This window comes from Watersipora subatra, chromosome 1, assembly GCF_963576615.1.
Source record: "Watersipora subatra chromosome 1, tzWatSuba1.1, whole genome shotgun sequence".
Taxonomy (NCBI): domain Eukaryota; kingdom Metazoa; phylum Bryozoa; class Gymnolaemata; order Cheilostomatida; family Watersiporidae; genus Watersipora; species Watersipora subatra.
Window position 1 is genome coordinate 29,015,202 of NC_088708.1, and position 24,664 is coordinate 29,039,865.

The 24,664-nt window shown below is 34.7% G+C and overlaps 1 protein-coding gene across 1 annotated transcript; it reads left to right on the forward strand.

Annotated features, from left to right (window-relative positions):
* Positions 1–16: 16 nt before the first annotated feature.
* Positions 17–23,123, forward strand: LOC137410628 (protein Skeletor, isoforms B/C-like). The gene is made up of 17 exons (XM_068096081.1): positions 17–162; positions 2,410–2,445; positions 2,633–2,791; positions 5,426–5,510; positions 6,337–6,442; positions 7,245–7,410; positions 8,197–8,281; positions 9,159–9,331; positions 11,671–11,775; positions 13,294–13,436; positions 15,313–15,442; positions 15,613–15,732; positions 15,968–16,147; positions 16,653–16,825; positions 16,947–17,004; positions 18,680–18,864; positions 22,636–23,123. The coding sequence occupies exons 2-17, from the start codon at positions 2,412–2,414 to the stop codon at positions 22,783–22,785; spliced, it is 2,052 nt and encodes a 683-aa protein (XP_067952182.1). The 5' UTR covers positions 17–162; positions 2,410–2,411; the 3' UTR covers positions 22,786–23,123.
* The last annotated feature ends 1,541 nt before the right edge of the window (positions 23,124–24,664 follow it).

A 24,664-nucleotide genomic window follows, 5' to 3' on the forward strand; every position in this document is an offset into this window, starting at 1 on the left:
TTCGAGTCAGGAAATTCAGGATTCAGTAAGCTTAGTTCGACTAATACAGTGTATTGTAGCGATTGAGCATTTGCGGCAGTAAATCTAGGAAGATTCGGAGTGGCCGAGTCGCAGCGGTGCCTTACTTCTATGCACGGAATAGGAGAATAACCTGCAATCTTGGTAACGTATTTAGCAAATTTTTGGCCTTCTATAATGCCACAAGACATAAACCCTAAAAATTTTGGAATACATAGGCTAACCATATCTTAATCTGTTAGCAATCTTCTACCAAAAATAAAGAAAAGTTAACCGTTCTCAAGACTTAGCAACGATGTCTGCTTTCTTTCGAGTCATTTGGTGAAATAACTTCACCAATTAAAGCCATTCATTAGTACCCAAAAAAGGTGTGCTGTATCCTATCACCATAGATTCAATGCAGTGGATGTCCTAATGTTTCTAACAAATTCCCATAGTGGTTCTGTAGCATATCACATTTCCATTGACATTTTGTTTGAACAAACACTTTTGTAGTTGGTTCAATTAAAGACTGTGATATAGGCTGTCAAGCTGAATTGTCAAGCTAACTATTTCGTGTTCTTAAAAATAATTAAATATCTTGCAGATACTTGTAATAGGATGATGTCCTATTAGTAATGATATATATTCCTGGTAACTCTTTGCTCACTGCTTAACCCAGTTATTTTGTATTTTATGAAGGTTGCTTCTATTAGTTATTTTATAAGGGTCGATATAGATGCCTAGCTCAGGAGGAGAAATACTCATTTGCTAAGTTCCAATCACATCAGCGAGGATATGTACTATTTCTTTGTACATGTAATTGCTAGTTAAGTTTAGGTTATTCAAGAAGCAGCTATAGCTAGGTATGTCAAGATGTCAGCAAACTAGGTATAGCGTACTTGGCTTGAAAATTTCGCTTATTAAATTTTTTTATAAACAATTTATCAACCCCACTTGTAAATTCAATACAATTATACTAGAGAGCTGCATGTTTTTGCCCTTGAGGTTTAGACTGCATTTTGAATTACTTGATCTCTCCATTAATGTCATCTTTTTAGCACGAGGTCTACTGTGTTGGTTTGGCCGTAGCCTTACAGCTCTCATCTCTCTATTAGTTTTATACAGTTGTACAGCTGGTCTTCGCTTGATTATATTTTTTCATCTTTAAAACGTATATATATCAAACCAATACTCTTTCTACTATTCTGCTACTACTTCCTTTTATGATACATATTCAAATGTAGCTAGCTATTAAAATTATCTTTAAGGTGCCATTTTTTCATAAATACCCTGTTGTTAGTACACGAGAAATGTTAAAAGAAAAAACCCTAACGCACAATTTCCAAGCAGTTGTAGTTCTCTGGTTTTTGAAATTTGTAAACATTCTGAAATATATTATGCAACTGTCAAGCAAATTTTCAGCATGTTACTTTCAAACTAAATTTCTGCTATTTGTTCTCAATAACTAGCAAACAATGATGAGGATGCTTTGGGTCTGTTGATAGATGCCATCTAATTTTTAACAGGTGGACAATAATATTGAATCACTTGTAAAGCATTTTTCTTCTATATATATAAATCTCAGTGTTTGTCTTTTTGTTGTTCATCTCTGTGTCAAGTCATAGCAATTAAAATATCTTCTGGAGGTCTTCTGTTATAGCCATGTTTATAGCAAACTAGATTTATTGCTTTATCTAGTTAAAGAGGAAGCTGTATGCTGGTCTTTGGTATGCTAGTATCCCTATTATATAAAGAAGGAATTGTATCTTGCATCAAATTTGACTAACCTTTGGAAACTATGTTTGTACTTGAGTAAAATGAATATATTTTTGTTTCTTTGTTGGTAAGACTGAGCCAAAGTATAGTACTAACGAGTATCCTTGGCAGTATATTGCTAAACACATGGAGAAGTCCAGTATTTGATTGAGGTTGAACCAGGGCAATGAATTTAATGGCCTAGTGTCACTACTCAAGGGAATATCTCAACCTTGACAATATCTCAGTGGTTTTCTCTTTGTATGATATTAAAAAATAGATAATTGTTGGTGTTGTGAGCAAGAGAATGTTTAAAATCTTTATTGGAAACTGATAGCTGCACTCAACAACTGGCATGTTAATTCTAGAACACTGTTTCAATCTTTTACTCATAGAAATATATAGCTTCAATAGATATCAGTTGTTGTATCTGTTTGCGACAACATTCAACAACTACCACTTATTGCAACATTCAACAACTACCACTTATTGCAACATTCAACAACTACCACTTGTTGCAACTTTCAATGACTTTGACTATATAGTAATTTGTTCATTACTTGGATATCTGCGATGAGTTTCCTGATTTTATAAAGAACTGTCTAGCTCATTCTGACATATTACTGACATGTTGAATTGTTTGTATGTTTACAGTCATGGCACTTCTTATTCAGTTGGCTGTACTGTGCGGTGAGTTTGATTTTCGTTGTATGATTTTTGGTTGTTGTGTAATAAACTTAATGAAATGGAATTTTATTTGATTTTAAAATTTATGTTTAGTACATTAACTTTAGCTGTGTAAAATTCTTCTCCGAATTATGTACTGTATTTCATCTTCACATAATGGACTGTTTACGATTCATTCACTTTTTTATAGTGACTGTTCTCTCAGTTGATGGGAAGTATTATGGAAAAGAGATAGCGACGGGCTGGGGAAGCAGCGCTTCTAATGGTTTGGCCGGCAGCATCTACGCAGTTGATAAGAATACCATTCAGATAATAGGCTTCTCTTTCTCACCTTCTGGAGATGGTGCAGGTTGGTAACTCCAGGTTTGGGTTCTCTATAAATAAGGGCATGAGGTGAAACTGGAAGTAGATTAATAAACAATAAAAATACAGTGAACCCCACCGTACGACATTAATTCGTTCTAGTGTTGGGATCGTAAAGCAAAAATTTTGTATGAAGGGGTATAGGAACCAATAGTAATTATCTAATTATCTAAATCCCCTCCTCCGGTAAAAATCATCAAAAATTTACATACAAGTACTGTACATATTAAAAATTAGTAACAAAATAGTATGTTAACCTTAGTAACTATAGCTACCTATTCAGTAGTTATGGTCGGCAATAAATTGTGACATTGCAAAGTACAGTATGGAGTTCTCACCTTCGGGACAGACGTAGTCGCTAACCGCGGTGTGAGAGACTCAAACAGCAGTGCATTCAGTGCAGCATTTTGTGACTCTACGTAACATAACATAAGCTCTGAATTTACCTTAAATAAATTTAGCTTATTAACCACGCACACTTTAAGCTAAGTTTTAATATTTTACTAAACTTAAATTTGATCACCATCTTCATTTTTATTATCTGTTTCCGGTTTGGCCTCGCTTTCACTGTATCTTTCAGCCGACTTTACTAAAACTTTTTTTTCAAACTATTTCAACAAGAAAAACTGAGCAATGCAGTTCGAATTTGAATTTTGGAGAGATATGTCAATGTCGTGTGGTGGCGAAAATGCCGTAATGAAGGGTCGGAAGCGCTTCGTGTTCCACATTTTAAGGCGAAAGAACTGTAAGACAGGGATGCCGTAACCGAGGGTCCACTGTATGTTTATACAGGTATATGTTTTTGCACACTGTTGTACATTCACATAAACCCATGTGTAAATATAAAATAACATGGTAGCTGTGTTGTGATAATGATTGCTGGCATCCCTTTTAAAGTTCTATTCTAAATAAAAGTCTGTCATATAAACTGAAGTTTTTAGTCTATGGTCATAAAATTAATGGCGCTTTCAGATTTTCTATGCATAAAGGTTATGCATTTGAGGTAAGCATTTGCCATTTGGATTCCAATAGCATATTCTTCACAGCTATATAATAATTGAATTGGAAGAATTGTTATAGACTAAGGCCCATGCTTATTCCTAAACAGGGAGTTATCCTTTGCATGTCGCTTTCAGCGGTATGTGACCTACACAATAATTACCCTATCGAAGACCCAATAAAACACATACACCGAAGACAGTTGTTATAAGGTAAGCGTTGGTTATAGTGGACTAAAAGCATTACGAAGTCTGTAAATCCCAGATTATTTATCCTAAAATTAATCCAATAATTGATCCCAAAATTATTAATCCCGGATGACAGCTCTTGCTGGTGCATGCATGTTTTCTATCAATGGGCGTTACTCTACTCAGTTTTTATAAAGGCAGCATCTATTGCATTTCTCTGTGAGGCACACCTTACAATGCAAGAACCCTAAAGCTGTGGCCCAGGTCTTTGTGAATAGTTAATTTTTTTAGGCTAAAATAATCAACCACTTCTTGCTATTTATTAGATCTGTGTGGCGGATGTTAAACATTCTCTTAGTGGATGCATCTGTGAACTGTCCTCTAATTAATAGGGTAATTCCCGTATCAATCGCTTTTTGTTGAAAGTGACACATGCGGCCGATAACTCCAAGTTTATTTGTATGTCTGCATGGTCTCTGTCAACAATAGATAATTTTAACTATACGCTAAACGATTACCCAGAGAACCCAGCACCTTTAGCTAAAACAGAGAATTATCTTTGAATGTCGACACAAATTTTGTATGAAAGCATTTAAACAGCTTGTCAACACTTATATTACTATTGTGCTGACTACAATAACATTATTTCTAGCTCAATTGTGGACATTTTGTAGAAACTCAAAAATTAGGTTTAGTGGAAATTTTACCGGCGCATCATTTTGTATCTGAAGCATAGGACTCTACTGTTGGTGCTCTCCTTTGGCTTTACCATATTTTAGAATAGAGGGTTTTTATATCACCACTGGAGGTTGGTAGTTTTTACTCTGTATTAGATTGCTGTCAACTATTTGATGTTTCTCTGACAGCAGTTATGATGTAAATACATCTGATGCCTAATTTAATAACCATTTTTCATAAGCAGTTTTCACGAAAATGCTTCCGAGACCTGAAACTCCATAAGATTTCTTTGGCTGAATGAGTAGCTCATAATTTTAATGCTGTGAACGTATCATGCTCATTTTTTGTGATTACAGGTATAGGTTTCTATACTTGTAATCACAAATGGTAAGTTGGTAGCAATTCGTCTTCCTTGTTCCTACCAGTTTTTTAATAAGAGGCATTTGTGGTAAACTAGAGCAAATTGATGGCTTAAAAACAGTCATTAGTAACCATGAGATTGGTTTTAACAGCTATACTTGCGGTTTTGCTTCCACAAGTATTTCAGCTTCAGAGTTCCATGCTGAAATGTTACGCTATCAATGCATTCTGCTTGTTGGCATGCGTTGATACCTTCTTCGGCCGTAGTAAATTGTAAATGTTGATCTCTGAATGTGTATTTCATGGTCTGTCACTATCTTGGTAAAAAACAAGTAAATTTCTCCTCTATGTACAGACTTACATCAGAATTACACGAGTTATACAATTTTTTACAGGGACTGCGATTCTCATGGGTAAAGGAAAGACATTTGAGAATGCAAAGACCTCAGGAGACCTCAGTAATACAGTTACAGTAATGGCGTAAGTGTTGTTGCAGTCCTATTGCTAACACAATCAATTGCTGATACAAGACTGTTTTTATCTCCTGCATGGTTTGTTATGGCTGAAGATAAACATCTATCAGATGTGTAATTGATCAGTGAGAAGGTGTGAAAAATAAAAGTTTTATTTCTTAGTGTGGAAATGAAACTATGGATTTAAAAATGGCTCTGAATAAGAGGAAACTATTATGTTGATTTCATGGTTACTTGACTCAACATTCCATCTATTCTGCCATCCGTATAGGGAGTAGTCATAGTCAGGCGTGTATTTTCAGTAAATTCTGAATCTCATCCTAGTTTATATTCTATGAGTACGGTATATGATTAAGGTTTATGGGCTATTCTTCTTAACCAAACTGCATTCCATTTTTCCTACACCGTTCTTTATCTTTAGCTGTACAACACTGATGTCATTATAATTATCAATACATGCGTATTCACTCATGAATGAGCTCTTTTATAAGACCATCAATTGAATTTGCAAGCTATTCGTGACGCAGCAATATTTTTATTCATACCTAGGGACTGTTCCGCTTTGGTCTTGTAGGCTCATGAACATAATGTTATGAACCGTAATTAATTTCTATCCGAATATAGAAGGTTTAGTAGGAGCTGTTGTTCCATTGATATAAAAAGAAATAGAATTGTTTGTATTTATTGTTCAATTTGAGTGTAAAAAAGCTAGTTTCCACATTAGAGTTTTATAACTTTTTTTATAGCGAGCTTTTAAAGAAGGCTGTTGAAATATTGCTGCTATTCATGAAATAGTATAAAGTCAATGAATGAACTTGTGTCATCTTTGTCAGGGGCCCGCTGAAAAGCTACAACGGTGAAGACATTATATTTGACCTGTCCGACGGGGATGAGATCTCAGACTTCAGTTACATCGCTGTTGGTAATACAGACAGCCAGGTGGGTACACTGCTGCGCTATCTGCTCCATAACATACAACACAACATGTAGATTTATGGTATCCCTGGTGTAACTAGTTCGGAATAGGCTTCAGTATCTAGCATAATAAATACAAGGATCGATAGTATGCGGTACTTAGTATGGCATATTATGAGGTAAATTAGTGTTATTTGGAGGGTGGCTTTGACGATGATTAAGTGGAAAGTCGATGATTAAGTGGAAAGTCGATGATTAAGTGGAAAGTCGGTGCTGTAACTGGCTTTCAGCTGGCAACATTGAAGGACAAATGAGTTTACCACATGTATATTACACTTCCTTTTAACGTCTCATTAGTAGTGTAGTTATAGTGTGGTTATAGTGTAGTTATAGTGTAGTTATAGTGTAGTTATAGTGTGGTTATAGTGTGGTTATAGTGTGGTTATAGTGTAGTTATAGTGTAGTTATAGTGTAGTTATAGTGTAGTTATAGTGTAGTTAATAATTTAGTTATAGTGTAGTTATAGTGTGGTTATCGTGTAGTTATAGTGTGGTTGTATCATATAGTTGTAGTGTGCTCATACTACATCAGGTGCATGTAGTTTTTTATGATGTTTGCGCTAGTATGTATGCGTATAGTGTTATATGCCATTTGCTATGTTTGTTTTGTTAGCCAATTTTGTTGTTCCATGGTTTTCTCCAGAGTTGTTTTCTTTCACACCATATACTCTAGCATTCCTCTCTCACTGCAGTTATTCATTCCAAGCATTTTATTCTACTCATCTGAATGTGTGTAATATACTCGGTATCTCACTGTTTCATTTCAGGAGTTGTATGGAGGAGCTTCCATTCCACAAGGCTTTGTAGCACCAGCTCAGCAGGATATCGGCACATTCACTTCTCGGGCCCACAAGGTACGCTCTCAGGAAGTAACCGTTATTGATGATCGAACAATTCTGATTAGAAGCTTCCGGTACGATGGACAAGGACCAGGTACATAAAAACACTTGAGAATTCTAGTTGCATAGACATCTGAGATGATGGCTAACTGCTCGAAGTCAGCTTAATCACCTCAATTGAGGCTGTGCATTTGATGACATTTGGATTGGTTTACCCAATACGGGCGCTGCATTGAAGTCTATAGGTCAGGTACTATTTTCTATGTAGGAGTTTTCAATGCTTGTCACCCATTTCTTCAACTAGTATTTGGGAAGTTTGTGTTCCACTTTGTCTATTTTTCACTTTCTTCGTGGATGAATGTGATAAAATCTGTAAGTATACTTAAATCTTAAAATTGTTGTGACCACTTTCAGCCATGTCCATTTCTCACCCCTACCTAGCCTGTCATTGTTTCAAGTATAAGTGAATATGTTGTTCCCTTGCTACTTGTGCTGAAGGTAGACTAGGCACAGTTATATATTGAAGGGAATCAAGTTGGCCTTGAGAGCTGGTATCCTAGCATAATGTTGTGTAAAAAGTAAGGAGTAACTAGCTCATAACTGGTTTGATGTCTCAGTCGATGGATAGATTAAATACATGTGGATGACTTCATCTGCAGCTTGTAAAGCTGCTTATTACAGCTCAATGGTGCGATGCAAAGAACTGCCTTCTGGTCCAGCCTCCGTTTATTCGTATATCATACATTGCTGCTGTTCTTGTTTGGTCTTTCGTGAGATTTCTATTTTGTTGATGATTACTAATTAAATGCCAATAAAAAGTTGCACATACATACAAGACAAGTGTAGGGTCTAAAGTGTACACGAAGGGTATCGTTTGTAGATGCATTCTTTTATGTCGGTGTGACTGATCAGGTGAAGATTCAACAAGCTCCCTATGGAAAGATTCCTGATGAGAATGGTATCGTGTAAGTATATGAAGTTATGAACTAATATCCTAATTTTTATTTTAACAGTATTTACGTGCAACTATTAGACTAGAACATTGCATTTACAACTGTTTGAGTTAGTCTTAATTTTATCAGATAGGTCTTCAGATCTGCCAAAGCTATTAGCCAGTTTGAGGTGCAAAGGATTGTATTATCAGTGAGTTTTGTGTTTTGAGAGATCAATGTGTTCTGATGTATAACGAGCTGTTAAAGTTTTGATATCAGTCAAATATTGTTGTGTATTTTATTAGGTTAGAAGTACATGTATGTTATTTGAATACAAAACATTGTATAGCGAAAGAGACTTATCAAATAAGAAGTATTTTGAGTTCTGTCTGTTTGTAAGAAAAGCTATCAGGCTTTAGTAGATTTTAAGCATAAGTTTTATAAACTTTTGCTGATTATATAGTTGGCCTTTTATTTGACAAATCTGAGGCTTGGGGATGACTGCAGTGCTGATGATGGTCTTAAAAGTTGGCTAACAACACCTAATTTATGATTTAACAAAGGCTTCTAATTCGATGTTGCTTATAAGTATTTCTATGAGAAAAATTCTTTTTTGATTCTTTTCTGATTAAAAAAATCTCGTTTGGTAAGTCCGAGTGGAAGTCAAGCATCATTTTTGGTCGTAAGTCAGTTTCATTTGTCATCAATAGTAAATTGAACTTTGTAAAGGGGTCTAAATGTGTGACCATAAAGTGGTGGCTTGTAGTCTTCATGGTCGCTGTTCATTTGCATTGCTTTGTCCTTCAAATAAACAGAAAGATTCGTCTAGGCATTCTCTCCACCTAGCATTATTTTCTGATGATGACAAACTGCATACATGTGCTATATTCCCGTTGTTTATACCATGTAGAGATCGAAAGGCAACCCAGTACGCTGACAGGGATGTGCTGCTCACCCTACCCAGTGCCATCTCGGCAACAGAGCTAAAATGGCTCAGCATGTTCTGCATATCCTACTCTCACAATTTCGGTGAGGTCACCTTCCCAGATGACCTCAATGTACCTCCTCACATAGGACAAATAGGTGAGAGAATTTGCTTTTCTGCAATTTGCGGTTTGCAATTGCAATTTGCAGCTCAAATCACATTTCAGAGATGTATTTGGATTTGCTTTTCATCTGTAGCGTGACACACTCAAAACATGTTGGAATTGGCATGTTTGAGTCATCATTCTTCCTCATTCTCGCTCATAAAGCACACAAACCGTATCAACACCTAAACCACATTTTTCCCTGAAGAAATGCAAGTCACCATTGAGCAATAATTAATTGATGTGATTAATTATCCTTAACAATTTTTTATTACAGATTCAGAACAATGTTGTAGTAATTCATTTCTATCGGGAAGACAACCCCATATACAATTGTTGACTAGGATTTTTTAGCTAATATTGCTAAGAATAATTTTGTCCTTGAGGTTCTAGTTTACAGATGCTATGCAGCATTCGAAGCTATATTGTTACCGGCACATGAATGCTATGCAGCATTCGAAGCTATATTGTTACCGGCACATGAATGCTATGCAGCATTCGAAGCTATATTGTTACCAGCACATGAATTCTACGCGGCATTCGAAGCTATATTGTTACCGGCACATGAATGCTACAGCAGCAGGTAGACTGTTAAGTAGTTTGAAGTAACATATAAATAAGGTTAGCACTCTAAAAAGAGGAAATGACAAATAGGTATATTCCGTAATTCAAATATACCAATTTAGGAAAAATTGATGGATTGTTACTTTATGCAAACTACCATTACATTTTCTTAAAACAATTCGCACAACAATTTAACAATGAAGTAGTGATATTGACATTTTTGTGAGCTAGCTTTATTCAGCAACAGACGGAGCATTCGTTTTGTGTTTGGAAAGCTGTTTTGTATATAGAATGTCTTTTTGAGTTAAAAATTGTTAGCTCAAATTTTACTGCATTTTTGTGTTAAACTTTTTCAGTGCATTGTGGCGATTATCTTGGTAGCCTTTTCTTTTGCGCTGTATTTTTGCAATGTTTGCATTGCAGTTGCCTTTTTGATAAGCCATTATCTTCTGTTGGTATGAAAGTTTTGGCTCAAAACTAGGCTCTCTCTCTAACTGTGAACATACTAACAGATTTGTGAACATTTGCTAATGCGGTAAGTGTAAACACATGTCACTGACTTTAACCAACTCTACTTCTGGCACATCTATTATTACTCATGATAATCGCTCAAGCATCTACCTCACTGATTGGTTAACCAGGGAATAAACCTAACCAACTGTGCCGTAACTAACAAAACAATTTATATCTAAAGGTTTATCAAATGGTGAGAGAGCGACCTGTCTTTATACAATCTAACCAATTCTGACTACAAAAATACTTCTGTAAAATTTAACAACTAGACATACAATGTAGTTTGTTGAAACACTCAAGTTAGACAATAGCGAATAGCTGTATTTTGCTCATCTGCGATACTGAAACTTGATGAACTTAAACAACATAATCACTGTTCATTTTATTCCTTATAACAATTTGTTATGCTTTACTAGTTAATTTTATGATGGTTCACTAAATTTTCTATTTTTTGTCTTCTTTTTCTTGAAACATGCCGCAAAAAATGAGCAAAAGAAATTCTAGTCTATTCTTTGCAAGGCAAGATTGCTAACGTAGATCGACTACTGTGTGATTGGTTTCCAATGGATATATTTTAATCAGCCTTGCTGTCTGTGTCTATATTTGAACATTTTTATCACGCCGAGTGCACTTACTCGATGCTAAACTGCTGGCAAAAACTCACTAGTGTTTTTACATTGAGGCTGTATTGGTAAAGGGCATCTTTATGAAACACTTTACTAACATAGGTAGTAATACATCAGCCAACTTTTCAATGAGACCTTTGAGACACTTCTTTAGTAAGGGTATGATTGTCTGATGACACTAAAAGCATAAAAGTCATTGAAAGGGAGCTAGCTATGGCTGAGTTAACTCTCTGGTGACTGTTTCAGACATAGATAGAGAAGGATACAACTGATCAAATTAACTCTCTAGTGACTGTTTCAGATATAGACAGAGAAGTATTCAACTGATTAAGCTAACTCTTTAGTGACTGTTTCAGACATAGACAGAGAAGGTTTCAACTGGTTAAGTTAACTTACTAGTGACTGTTTCAGACATAGACAAAGGAGGATTCAACTGGTTAAGTTAACTCACTAGTGACTGTTTCAGACATAGACAGAGAAGGATTCAACTGATTAAGTTAACGCTCTAATGACTGTTTCAGATATAGACAGAGAAGGATTCAACTGATCAAGTTAACTCTTTAGTGACTGTTTCAGATATAGACAGAGAAGTATTCAACTGATTAAGTTAACTCTCTAGTGACTGTTTCAGATATAAACAGAGAAGGTTTTAACTGTGAGGCAATGAGTGAACAGTTGCAGGTCTCCTGGCTCATCACCAATGACTCCATTACATTTGAGCTAGCTGGCAATATCAGTAAGTACACATTAATGTATTTATACTATTGTGCTGCCATAGTATAGTAATACATTTAAATAAAGTATATGTACTATTGTGATGCCATTGTATAGTAGTATACTAGCAGAATTTTCAGTGTTGCATGGGTATTAAAAATCAGCTTATAAACAGTGACAGGTAATGTAGTTACCTGCCACTTGCCATTACCCTGGCACATTGCCAGATAGATGTTAATCTATATGAATCTCAGAGTTCGCCGTTCGGTGGGTCAGCTATAGCTATTACAATCTAGGAATGAAAGATCCGCTTCGTGCTGGGTTTGATCTCGGAACCTTTTGTTCATCAGGCATTAAACTTACCAATTAAGCTACGCGAAATGCAATGAATTGATTAGGCGATAAGAGTCGTCGTGCCGGTCTAAATACGCATAGCACTCTGCATTATGCAACATCACTAAAGTTTGCTCTCACGGCTTCTATTAGTAAGTTTAGCATAAGGGATAGTAGCTTACGCTAATCAGTCATCGGCAATGTGCCAGGCTATTGCCAAGTTGCCGGCAACTACATGAAGCCCAGTTACCATATACCCCGCAAGCACCAGCGACAGCACCGCAGGCTATCAGCGGTGAAATGTGAACCTACGCACTGAATACTGCTGGTAGTTCTCAGCAATCAGCGCGACAGTTCAGCGCTGTCCAACGTTCGCGAAGAGCCGCAGGCAAAACCTTTCCAAAATGCACTGTACAGGTGAAGGTCAGCACTTTCGAGACAGCATGGCTAGCGGCCATTTCTATGCTAGGCCGCTGAGCCTAGTTCCGCAAGTGTTTTTTTGCATGAGATTACCGCCAGTGTCTCGCATTCGATATGGATACCAGACTTTACTTGCCACTGTTTATAAGCTGTTTTTAATACTTGTGCAATACCAGTCATTCGGCTGGTAAAGAATATATACCACTGTGGTGCCATAGTATAGTAGTATATGTCAATAAAGTATATATAATATTGTAATGCCATAGTATAGTAGTATACATGTATGTCAATAAAGTATATATAATATTGTGCTGCCATAGTATAGTAGCATATGTCAATAAAGTATATATAATATTGTGATGCCATAGTATAGTAGTGTATGTCAATAAACTATATATAATATTGTGCTGCCATAGTATAGTAGTATATGTCAATAAACTATATATTATATTGTGCTGCCATAGTATAGTAGTATATGTCAATAAACTATATATTATATTGTGCTGCCATAGTATAGTAGTATAATATGTCAATAAAGTATATATAATATTGTGATGCCATAGTATAGTATTGCAGTATATGTCAATCGTGACTATGTGTCAATCAATAGATAATATCAATCTGTAAATGCAGAATATGTTCTTTTTTTAGCCAATGTTTTGTGTCTATGAAAAGGACAGTGTATTATGTAAATAACATTGCTCTTGTCAATATAAACCATTTATGATTCATATTACTATTTCTGCCTTCAGTTTAATTAATTAGTTCTATTACATGATTTTTACAGATCGAAATGAAGACTACATGGCATTTGGGCTGAGTGGCAGCACGGCTGGACCACAAATGAATGACGCTGATGTGGTTGTAGCTGACTACAGAGAAGGCTCCACCCCGAGAGCAGTTGACTATTTTATCACATCAAAGGCACAGGTAGCATTTTCTTAGCTTTCAGTTATTTTTGAAATTTTTTAGAATTCAATCGATAGTTTCTGATTACAGAAAAAAATCTACTTACGATAACCTCAACACGCATTTTGCAACATTTGTTGTCATAGTGAAGCAAATATTTGACTTTACACTAGAAGTAATTTCCAACATATGAAGTATTTGACTTGATTTGAGAAGTAATTTCCAACATATGAAGTATTTCACTTGATTTGAGAAGTAATTTCTAACATATGAAGTATTTCACTTGATTTGAGAAGTAATTTCCAACATATGAAGTATTTCACTTGATTTGAGAAGTAATTTCCAACATATGAAGTATTTCACTTGATTTGAGAAGTAATTTCTAACATATGAAGTCAGAAGTTTCTTAAGCTGTTTCATGAGGGAAGAAACTTTAAAATAAAAGGTATAAAAATCATGGAAAATACATAAACTAAATTAGTTTAAACTTTACTACTTCTATTTCCTAACCATCATTATTGATATTGCTGAACAATCTATCTCTAAACAGGAAAAAAACCATCTTTTGACTATCACTCAAATGCTCTAGTATTTGTATGTCCTATGTAGGTTTTACCTTAATCTTTCACATTGTTGTGTATAGAGCTTTTTATAAGGTTTTAAAAGGTTTATGTACGACTGTTTACTTGTTGTACTTATAAAGGAGTGACCAGAGGTATTTGGACTGGAGAACAAATTACAGTGTATTTTTTATATATAATATAGTTTGTACATAATGCTGTGTGTAATTACCTGTTGTATTTATAAAGGAGTTACCAGAGGTAATGAATTAAACAAATTACAGTGTATTATTATGGAAGTCTCTGCTTCAACGTATGAGGATTTTAATATAAAAAAAATTTTGAACCAAATTTTCTTTGCGTGTAGAGGCATAACTGTAAATCACGTTGCTTGATAGTTTGTTCAAATAGTATATTAAGCCTGAGCTGATGATCGATTATGTTATAGCTTGCTGACTATGTTGGTTGATAATAACATACAACAACAACTAGTTGATATTATGTTGATTAATAATAACATACAACAACAACTAGTTGCTATTATGTTGATTAATAATAACATACAACATAACAACTAGTTGATATTATGTTGATTAATAATAACATACAACATAACAACTAGTTGCTATTATGTTGGTTAATAATAACATACAACATAACAACTAGTTGTTATTATGTTGATTAATAATAACATACAACATAACAACTAGTTGATATTATGTTCATTAATAATAACATACAACATAACAACTAGTTGCTATTATGTTGATTAATAATAACATACAACATAACAACTAGTTGATATTATGTTGATTAATAATAACATACAACATAACAACTAGTTGATATTATGTTGATTATTAATAACATACAACATAACAACTAGTTGCTGTTATGTTGATTAATAATAACATACAACATAACAACTAGTTGCTATTATGTTGGTTAATAATAACATACAACATAACAACTAGTTGTTATTATGTTGATTAATAATAACATACAACATAACTAGTTGATATTATGTTCATTAATAATAACATACAACATAACAACTAGTTGATATTATGTTCATTAATAATAACATACAACATAACAACTAGTTGCTATTATGTTGATTAATAATAACATACAACATAACAACTAGTTGATATTATGTTGATTAATAATAACATACAACATAACAACTAGTTGTTATTATGTTGATTAATAATAACATACAACATAACAACTAGTTGATATTATGTTGATTAATAATAACATACAACATAACAACTAGTTGCTGTTATGTTTATTCTTGCTGATGATGTGCATGTTACACGCTGTCTATTCATCAGTGTTCATCTAACGGTGGAACTTGCCCTGATACAAGTACTGCTAATGCTGCCATTGATGATGTCACAGATGTATCTGCTGAAGTTACCTACGGTATAACCAGAGTGAAATACACCCGAGCCCTTAACACAGGTAAGTCCCTTTCTATGAAAATTGCATCTGATTTCTATAAGCCTATATAGAGCTATTTTATTCCTTTGAATACCCACAATATACTAACACAAACTTTACTGTGAATCAAGCCAGCCTATTCTCATTGACCTCCATATCGCTCACTATATCTCAAGCGTATCATACTTCAGGTGACTCGAAGGATAAAGAGTACATGGCTGATGGCACTGAACAACAGGTTGTTTGGGCTGTCGGACCTCTTAACACAAAGATGGAGGCAGCAAAACATTATACTAATGGCCGCAGCTCTTGTGAGTTGTATTTTTAGTTTTGTGGTTTACTTGCAAAGTACAGTTCGCAATTGTATTTTAAGTTATTTATGTATTTATTATGGTATGATTTAATGTTGTCTTTTGACAAAGTTATAAATTTAATACAATTACATGTTATGCTTATCTAGTGATATCAAAAAGATATGCAGTTAACTTTTAGGTTTGGTGTCAAGTGTTACAAAAAAAAACTCGCTCTAATTTATCTTTTCAATAGCTCCCATGGCAATTGATTTTAACCGTGATATTGCCGACAACTGCCCAAGTTTTACTCTTGAAACCGAAGTGGAGTTGCCTAAATTCACAGCTCATCATTTGTATGGTAAGAAGGGGCAGGAGGTGTTCACCGTCGACATCGGACAAGCTGGCTCTGAACAAGGCTATAAGGCTTTAACGGGTAAGCTTAATTTAGGAAGCTGTTAGATAGTAATATCTACTAGTTTCATATCCAAGGATAAAACCAGTCATAGCTTACGGTGTGCAAATATTTCCTGTACCACCTGGCGTTTTATCAGCCTCTCATCACCTCTTTGCCTGTCGCTCTTCGCAATTGAATTGTTAGCTAGTAAAATTCAGAAGTGTTGTTTCAAAATTCTCTGCCAATTGAACCTCTTCAATTTTTATCCTTTCCGAATGTTTTAAAAATTAGAAAGTCTATCTTTAAGCTGCTCGACATTTAATTTCAAAGCTTCAAAAGTGTTCTGTAAACTGACTTTATTATTTACTTCTCGACAGCAATGAGATGCTTCTACTACATGGTAAGCTTTTTAATGTATGTCACTGGCGGTGTTCTTTAAGCAATTTCGCATATACCTCTGAGTATATACTACACGTTCTGATATACCTTCTAATATCCTACATTAAATCTTACAACAGTTCAGCACAACTGTTAACTTTTCCAGGACTTCCATCCTGGGGTATTGCCTGGTATATAAACGGCGTCCTTATTCCGGAGCTGCATCTAGAGAGGGGTGTGTCCTATACTTTTCTTGTTGGTGGTGGAACAGACCCTTCAGAGGGGTCTATGTATCACCCCTTCTATTTCACAGACAACATTAAAGGAGGCTATGCGACAGTGAGTTAGCTGATGTGGTCTCTATGAATATCTCGGACTGTGAAGCTGTGCACAAATTTGTTTTACCTGTATTGCTTCTAGTTCCGATAAAAAGTCATAACTGCTCGCCTGTCTGTTGCAGAATTCTAATGGAACTATTTATCCAGGAAAAGTCGACGGGGAGACAGTAAATTATGCAGGTAATGCTGAAAACCTTTGTGTGTCAAAAGTTATCATATTATAGTTAGGTATGTAGAGTACAGTGTAACCTCGGTTCTCGAACATAATCCGTTCCAGAAGGTTGTTCAAAAACCGAGTTGTCCGAGATCCAAAACAAATATTTTTCCCATTAGAGTTAATGTATGTAACTTTTAATCCGTTCCAAGCCGAAATAACAACTTCGGTCAAGTATTTTTTTAACATTTTACACCATAAACTGTACTGTATACTGCATACTATAAATAAAAACGGGTAGATATAGATCATGTTTATTTTTAATAAAAGATTTTCTATCTATGATGATGAAAACAGCAAACAAAAAGTAAACATTTCGTATGTTTTGCTCTTAAAACATTGAAAACATTCTACGTTAAGATATAATACCAAAAATTGCAGAAATTGATAACGAAACAGTGAAAAATACAACAGATCAGTTACATCAAAAATCGTGTGAAAAAGAAAATATAAACAGCAATGGCACGTTTACTTCACATCTTTAAAGAAGAATCCTCCTCCAAAACAATATAGGGTAACTTGACTGGAGGAGTTTTCTCTAGCAAATCTCTTCGGTAGAGGGACATCGTCCTAGATGTTCCTTCCTTTTTGTAAAAAATTTATGAAGCGTAACTTGCTTTCCCTTTATTAACAAATGTTTCTATGCTGTTTCCGGAGCATCCCGAAAGTTTAATGCTAATGCGCATGCTCTGGCTTGGTCGAGAACTGAATTTATGTTTAAAATCCGAGATGAACAAATCTCAATTTTCTTTTGTCGAAAACCGAATTGGTCGAAAACCGAAGCGTTCGAGAACTGAGGTTCCACTGTATATGTATAACTTCACTAGCTCCATGAAGTATATTATGTATCTCTGGGTTGAACAATCAATATAACCTACAATGTACATTTATAAAAGTCATATTGAGAAACTTGTGAATAGTAAGTCATTTTCTAAGATCAAGCTGACTTCATTTATTTAAGTATAATTGTTTGAGCTTGTTTGTGCAAACATAGAAGGCTGTATGAAATGAATATTATAGAGGAATACTGTAACAGTGGTCCCTCATTTATCATGGTTATTGAGTCCAGCATCAATCCTTAAAAGTAAAAAGCTACAAAGTAGCATCAACCTTTCTTTTTACATATAATATAATAGATCAAAAACTTTATATATTGTGAGCCAAGTTATTTGGTTCCTCGTGTTGCTTTACCTGAAAACTTATTACTTGTTCGTCTTTTTAATGATAATGGAAACCTTTGACTGAAGCAATTGTTGTCAATAACCTTCATTTATGTAGCCTTTGATATACGTATAACTGCCCACTGATCTTTGTGTTTTTAGTCTAGTTGTTAATCTAAGAGGCTCGTAGACTAATAGCTCGCTCTTTTATTCATTTGAACAATTTTTATGCGCATGTGGACTCTCACCCCACCTTCATGTCACATTCTATAAAACTGTGGCTATTGAAAATCTGTGATGCACTTAAGGGTGTACAAAATGAGGTGCGAAGTATTGAAGTATTACTGTACTGTTATTTCATTTTTACCGTGTCTGATAGGTTTTTAGATGAGCATTAGAATATATCATACAGTAGATACGTCTTTGAATGTGGCAGCCTTGTTATGCATTTTGTCATTGGTTTATTGTCTTTATTATGCAGTTGGGGGATATTGCGAGTGGAAGTTAACATCTCAGGCTATCACTGATCTGGACAATGACAATGTTTATGAATGTTTTGAGACATTCAAAGCTGACATGTACCTCGACTGTACGGATGGATCAGAGGAGTACACAGAGTTTGTATTCACTCCTGATAGTAATACTCCAGATCTCTTGTACTACCAGGTACTGCTCTTTTTTTGGTCTAGTCTACTGGATCACTTGACTGTATTAGTTTTCTCTCAAAATGTAAGTTTGTAGATTGGCTGACTTTTGCTTTTCAAACACTATTAGCGAATAATCCAACGATTTTAACCCATTTACCAAACCTCTAATTGTGAACACTTCAATCTAAGGCTAGCAGATAGTTGACCCAACATTTGAAGTAGTTTTCAACAAATAGCGTTCACAGTTTTTTAAACATTATAGTTTTGTAAGTGAACGTGAAAAGGCTAATGAAAGTTGAAAATCAAATGTATAAAAATATACAAATAATAAATATGTGAACTTAATTAGTTTAAATTTTTAAATTGCAAATAGTGAAGATAGAGTAAGTTATTCTATTTTCTTTATTACGACCTTCACCTCTGAACTTACATTCATGTGTCTTTAAAATAAGTGAACAAACACTCTGTTCACGTCTTTTTTGCATATAGTTGAGAATTCTATACTTACCTTTTTTCATAGTTTTGTATAGTGTATTTGTTATAATGTAATCTGTAATCACCTTCAGTATTTATTAAGGAGGTATTGAAGAGTATTTATTATTGGTTTCCTAGCTGTGGAATGGATTAAATGAATTACAGTGCATCCCTATAGAAATAGTTACTCTAACTTACGACATTTTAAGATATGAAGTAGATTTCGGAACAAATCAGCTTAGAATGTAGACGTTTGACTGTATCTCAGTCAAACTGTATATATTCTTCTAGTTTCAGACTGCGCATCATTGGTTTAGTTCCTTATAAATTCTCCCCTATTAACCTAGTTGTAATTTTTCTAATTTCTGGTAAACAGTTTTGTAACTAAAGTTGTGCCACATGCGGCATAGTTGTTCCAATTCAAATTTACAGCGACCCACAAAGATTTCCGATTTGCTTATTCATTGACGCATTAAATAAATTGCCTCACTGTTTTATAAGATAAGAGGTAAAACCAAATTGCATAGTTATTTGAACTCAAATAATGTTTTGACCCCGAAGATACACGCTTGTCTCCTAAGGTATATATTTGTTATAGCTAATCACATGCATGAGACTCGCCTTTAGGTCGGATGAAATTTTCATTTTTTTCAACATGCTCATAAGGCAGAAATAGGCTTATCTTGATGCATTCTATGTTATGCCATTTTATCCTCGGCACTCAGTATATCACTCAGATGACCTTTGTTTCGGCTACTGTTACTTTTGGCTGGTTCCTATTTTATATCAATAAAGTAAGCTGTAAGGAATTTGTTTTTTTACTGTGGATTAGACTGCGTAAGGCATTCTCTCATAACCAAATAAGTTCAGCATTACTTCATTGAAGGCTGGTTGCCAGAAAAGTGCGTGGATAGTTCTAATGGGTTTCATTCCTGTAACTTAATCTAAATCTAATCGTATATTATCTGTAACATTTTATTAGTAAAATGCTAGGAAATGTGCCACTATTTCAAACAAATCGACCATAATATCACCATCGCACTTTTGAGGTATAGAGTATTGTAGCTCGGCTTGCTAATTTCTGAAACGTCTAAAACAGCAGGGCTGTATTGTTCATTTTTAGGATGCCTCTGCCAATATCTTGAGTAGCCCCTTAGGCGACTTGTGAGGGCTGTAGGCCCGAGTGGCTAGCGGGGTGGGTTCGAGAGGTGTGCAACGCCCTCCCGAATATCGAACCAATTTTACAGAACACACACAAGAAACCCTATTTGAGAGCAGTTTTAATTGTATTATTGCAACTTATACAAGCAAGCATAATACTAAAAAGATTTCTCAAAAATCATGAAGATTGCTGTGTATCGCCTTCCATACGAATTATTGAATACATGTCATGTGGTATGTAAACTTGTGCCAGAGGTAAAAAAGAAAAATATTATGACTATTGATTAAGATTTGATAATAAACTCTAAACAGCAAATCTATAAATAAAAGACTAAAGATTATTTAAAATTAAATATTAGAAGGTTTGAGATTCTGCTGAGAAGAAATAATGGTAGAACAATGAAACTAACTTAAGCTATCTAGATCTATAATAAGAGCACCAGTCACTGGGTGACTCAAAGTTCAATGTGATATCAAAGTTCTTTCCTGAAGATTATTTAAATTTGAAGATGGTAGACTTGGAATTTAACAAAGTTAAAGATTCTTCTTTAGCCTTGGGTGATCAGGTTTGGCGTTGATGGTACTACCCTAACCCATGGATAAACAGGTTCAACGAGTGAGCATAAAATAAAAACTGCAATAAATATTTCCATGCAAATATAAATAATAACATAGCTCACTAAACAAAAAATTATAGACATATAATACGTGACTAGAGCTTGTCAAGCAGATATTAAAAAAAACACAAAATTACGAAAAGTTTAAATCAGCTGTTACGTGTATGCAGCCTCAGAAAATCCTGAATTGATTTCTTTGCAATGAAGTAGATGTTTTCACGTAAAGATAGTGTGAAAAAAATTAGCAAGCATACTCGATATATGAGCAATAAGAAGAAAGCTCGCGGAAAATTCATTTTTTTCTTGAAAGTTTCAAGATAGTTCTAAACACGTCTGCTTCGCGCAGCGTCGATATAACAATAATAATAAAGAAAACATTTCAAATATCATTTGCAAATTATAATCAGTCCAGTGACTATCCACTATCGTCAGAATATTAATAAAGAATAATAATAAATAAATAAATATGAATAAGGCTAGTAAAGCCAACCAAGAATTACTCTACATGATCCCGTAAGTAATTGGCTTCCCATAACTATCAAGATATTCATCTTAAGTGGAAGTAAATGTTTTGAAGACCAGAATTTATGGTAGTCGTCAAAATCAAAACTCTTCTTCAGTTCAACAGCGTCTAGCACATTTAAACTTAATCGTTATTATTAAATATGTGAATCCAGAACAGACAAAACCGAAATGTCTGTTTTCCGTTCCCTTCTCAGCAGTAAAAAATGGTGTCGAAATGGATTCGCAACCACTAGTAATGTCCTGAAAACGGGCTCTGCACGATACGTTCGCACTTTTCGTCCGAACATTGTCGACACTAAACAACAAGAAAATCACCGTTTGGTTGTTCTGGGTGCTGAAATTTTGCCTCTGCACAGCAGAGGCTGCCTCATAGAACAATACGGCCCTGTAAAACAGCCTAACAAATTGCACATTTTCACAACTACATATACTAATTTTTAAAAAATTATCATGAGTTAAAATCTCTTACCAAAGAGGTGCGATATAAAAATTTTACATGTTGTTAGAATCCTCAGTTTTATAAGCCAACATTGAACTTCGTGAAGCTATAAAATCTTGTTTTCTTAAAGTGCATTTTTGGCGTTCAGTTTTTATATTCTCTTCCTGACAAGGTAAGATTTTGAGCAAACGCATATATAAATTCAATCAAGTGGACAATTCTGCTTTTGGCAGCCATAATAACCCAGAAATTTAATTGCTCCATTACGGTTTGTTCTGTTGGGACACGCTACAAAATTATTTAGGCTTGCTAATTTAGACACGGCTGGTAAGAACAGTTTTATTCACTCCACTCTCTTCATGGACCATACACCATAGATAGTTGCGTTACACTGATCATTTTTACAACTATACAACTGCAAGCACAACGTTGCCATAAATGCACCCAGATATAGTGTATCACATTCCATCTATCTGACAAGGCCACTCTGATTCTCTTTATTTTTGCTATACCCGGTCACCTGTCTATATCTGCCATCATATTGTATCGATGACACATTCTTTTTTTCTCCCAGTGTTACACACATGAGAGCTTGGGCTGGAAGGTGCATGTGTATGATAAACTGCCGAAGAAAGAAATTGCTGCAGAGACGTGTTCAGCGCCGGTCCAGGCAATGCTGAGTTCTCTGCTCCTACTCACTGCCTTTCTTCTCAATTTCCTCTAGTCAGAACTTTTCTATCTTTTGTCATGTGGTTCCTCATAATTTTGCCACGTGGGAAGATTTCTCAAGATATTTGTATCTTATAGCCTACATACGTGTATTGCATACTCATTATATTACCTTAGTCACAACTCAGTAACATAATTGATAACCTCGTGTTACAATTTTTATGACATAGTTTGATGAGTATTGCTTATATTTGGATCTGGATTTCAGCGCCTGAAGATATTTTATACATTTTCTTGAAGTTCACTTGCTCAATCATTTATAATTATTTGAGTTCTATTTTAATGTTCTCACAGCTTACAAGAATTTACAGAATAAAGGAACAATGTGTCTTATGCTTGCTTACATGGTTGAGGTCACCTACATGCATATTAGCATGTTATTATATGACAAATGTTCACAGCGCTGTGTACAGAGTCTTCACATGTAGTATGTCAAAGATTCATCGTGTCAGTAAAAAAAAACAAAAAAGCAAATAAATTTCTCTAGAAGAGTAGAAGCAACAATGCTGACAAGAAATATGTGTATTTTTTACTGACTATCAAAGACAAACATATAAGACAAAAACGAAAAAACCAGAATGCAATAACAAAAGATAGTTTGCTTAAAAGAGATTTAAAACTACGGTATTGACAACTCATATTCTGTTATTCTTATTGTGTGTGTATTTTATTTCATCAATTAGTAGAAATATAACATTAAGCAAAATGAAGATATAGTTATAATATTGATTAGGTTAAACACAGTAAATGAAAGCTTAGTTCCTACTTGTTACGGCATGACGAGGAGTTGGAAATTGCATGTGTCACTCTATAGGTTGGCAGTATGTAACTAAATTAATAGTTTAAGATAATTTATTCTTTGCATTACATGCGTCATGGTAATCTTCACTATAATTTTAGTCATGTCCGTAGACACACTGAAGAGGTTAGCAAAAATGTATCACTCATGAATTCAACTCAAATATCCTGCTTGCAGCCAAACACATCACCAACTGCGCCACTGGAGCACTTTACAGTGTCATGGAATAATTGTGCACATAGTTATTACACATAATGATCTCTCACAGCGCATGGGACCGCCATCGTACTAGTAAAATAATATTATACTAGTTATGAATAATTATTATTGCATGTGTAATTATTAATTATAATTATCATGGAACTTATGCCACAATTATAGTGGCATGAGTTCCATAATTACTTTTTGTCACAGTGTCTATCTAAACTGCTGAGTCAAACCAATGTATATGACATTTAGTCTATAGAATATAGCTAGATAACCAGCAAAGTCACATGATTTGGTTATGTAATTAAAAGAACTTTGTTTAGAAACTTTATCGATTTTCTTCCAGGAAGTGGCTATAAGCAAGGCTAGAATATTCAACCTAATCAGTTAAGATGTCAACTTTCCAAATGCTTTCCCGACAGCACGAAGTTCTCGATATAATTGGCTTCGGAAGTGTTGTGCGTAACAATCACTTTACAAGAAAGCCTCTGTTGAGAGCTGCTATATAGTGTACATGTAGGTTACCTATAACCTAAACTAACTAAATACAAAACCCCTGGTGTATTCCATAGCCTGCACCTGTTTTCCAGCTATGTGTTTGTCATCAAGCATGTAGAGGAAACCTTTCTCATTCTTCTCTACGCTGTCGAGTGTAACTAAAAAAATTTTGGTAAGCATGATACTGCCAGTGACAAGTGTCATTGCAGAATCACAGTTTGGAAAATATAAACTACAAAATGTAGCCCTTTTACCAAGTTCTGTGGTAGTATATGTGCCTATATGACAAAGTGAATTTATTCCTGAATTTCAGCAAAAGACATGCCTCAGAACCTCAGTTCATGAATGAGTTAACCTAAAGGAAGTTGTC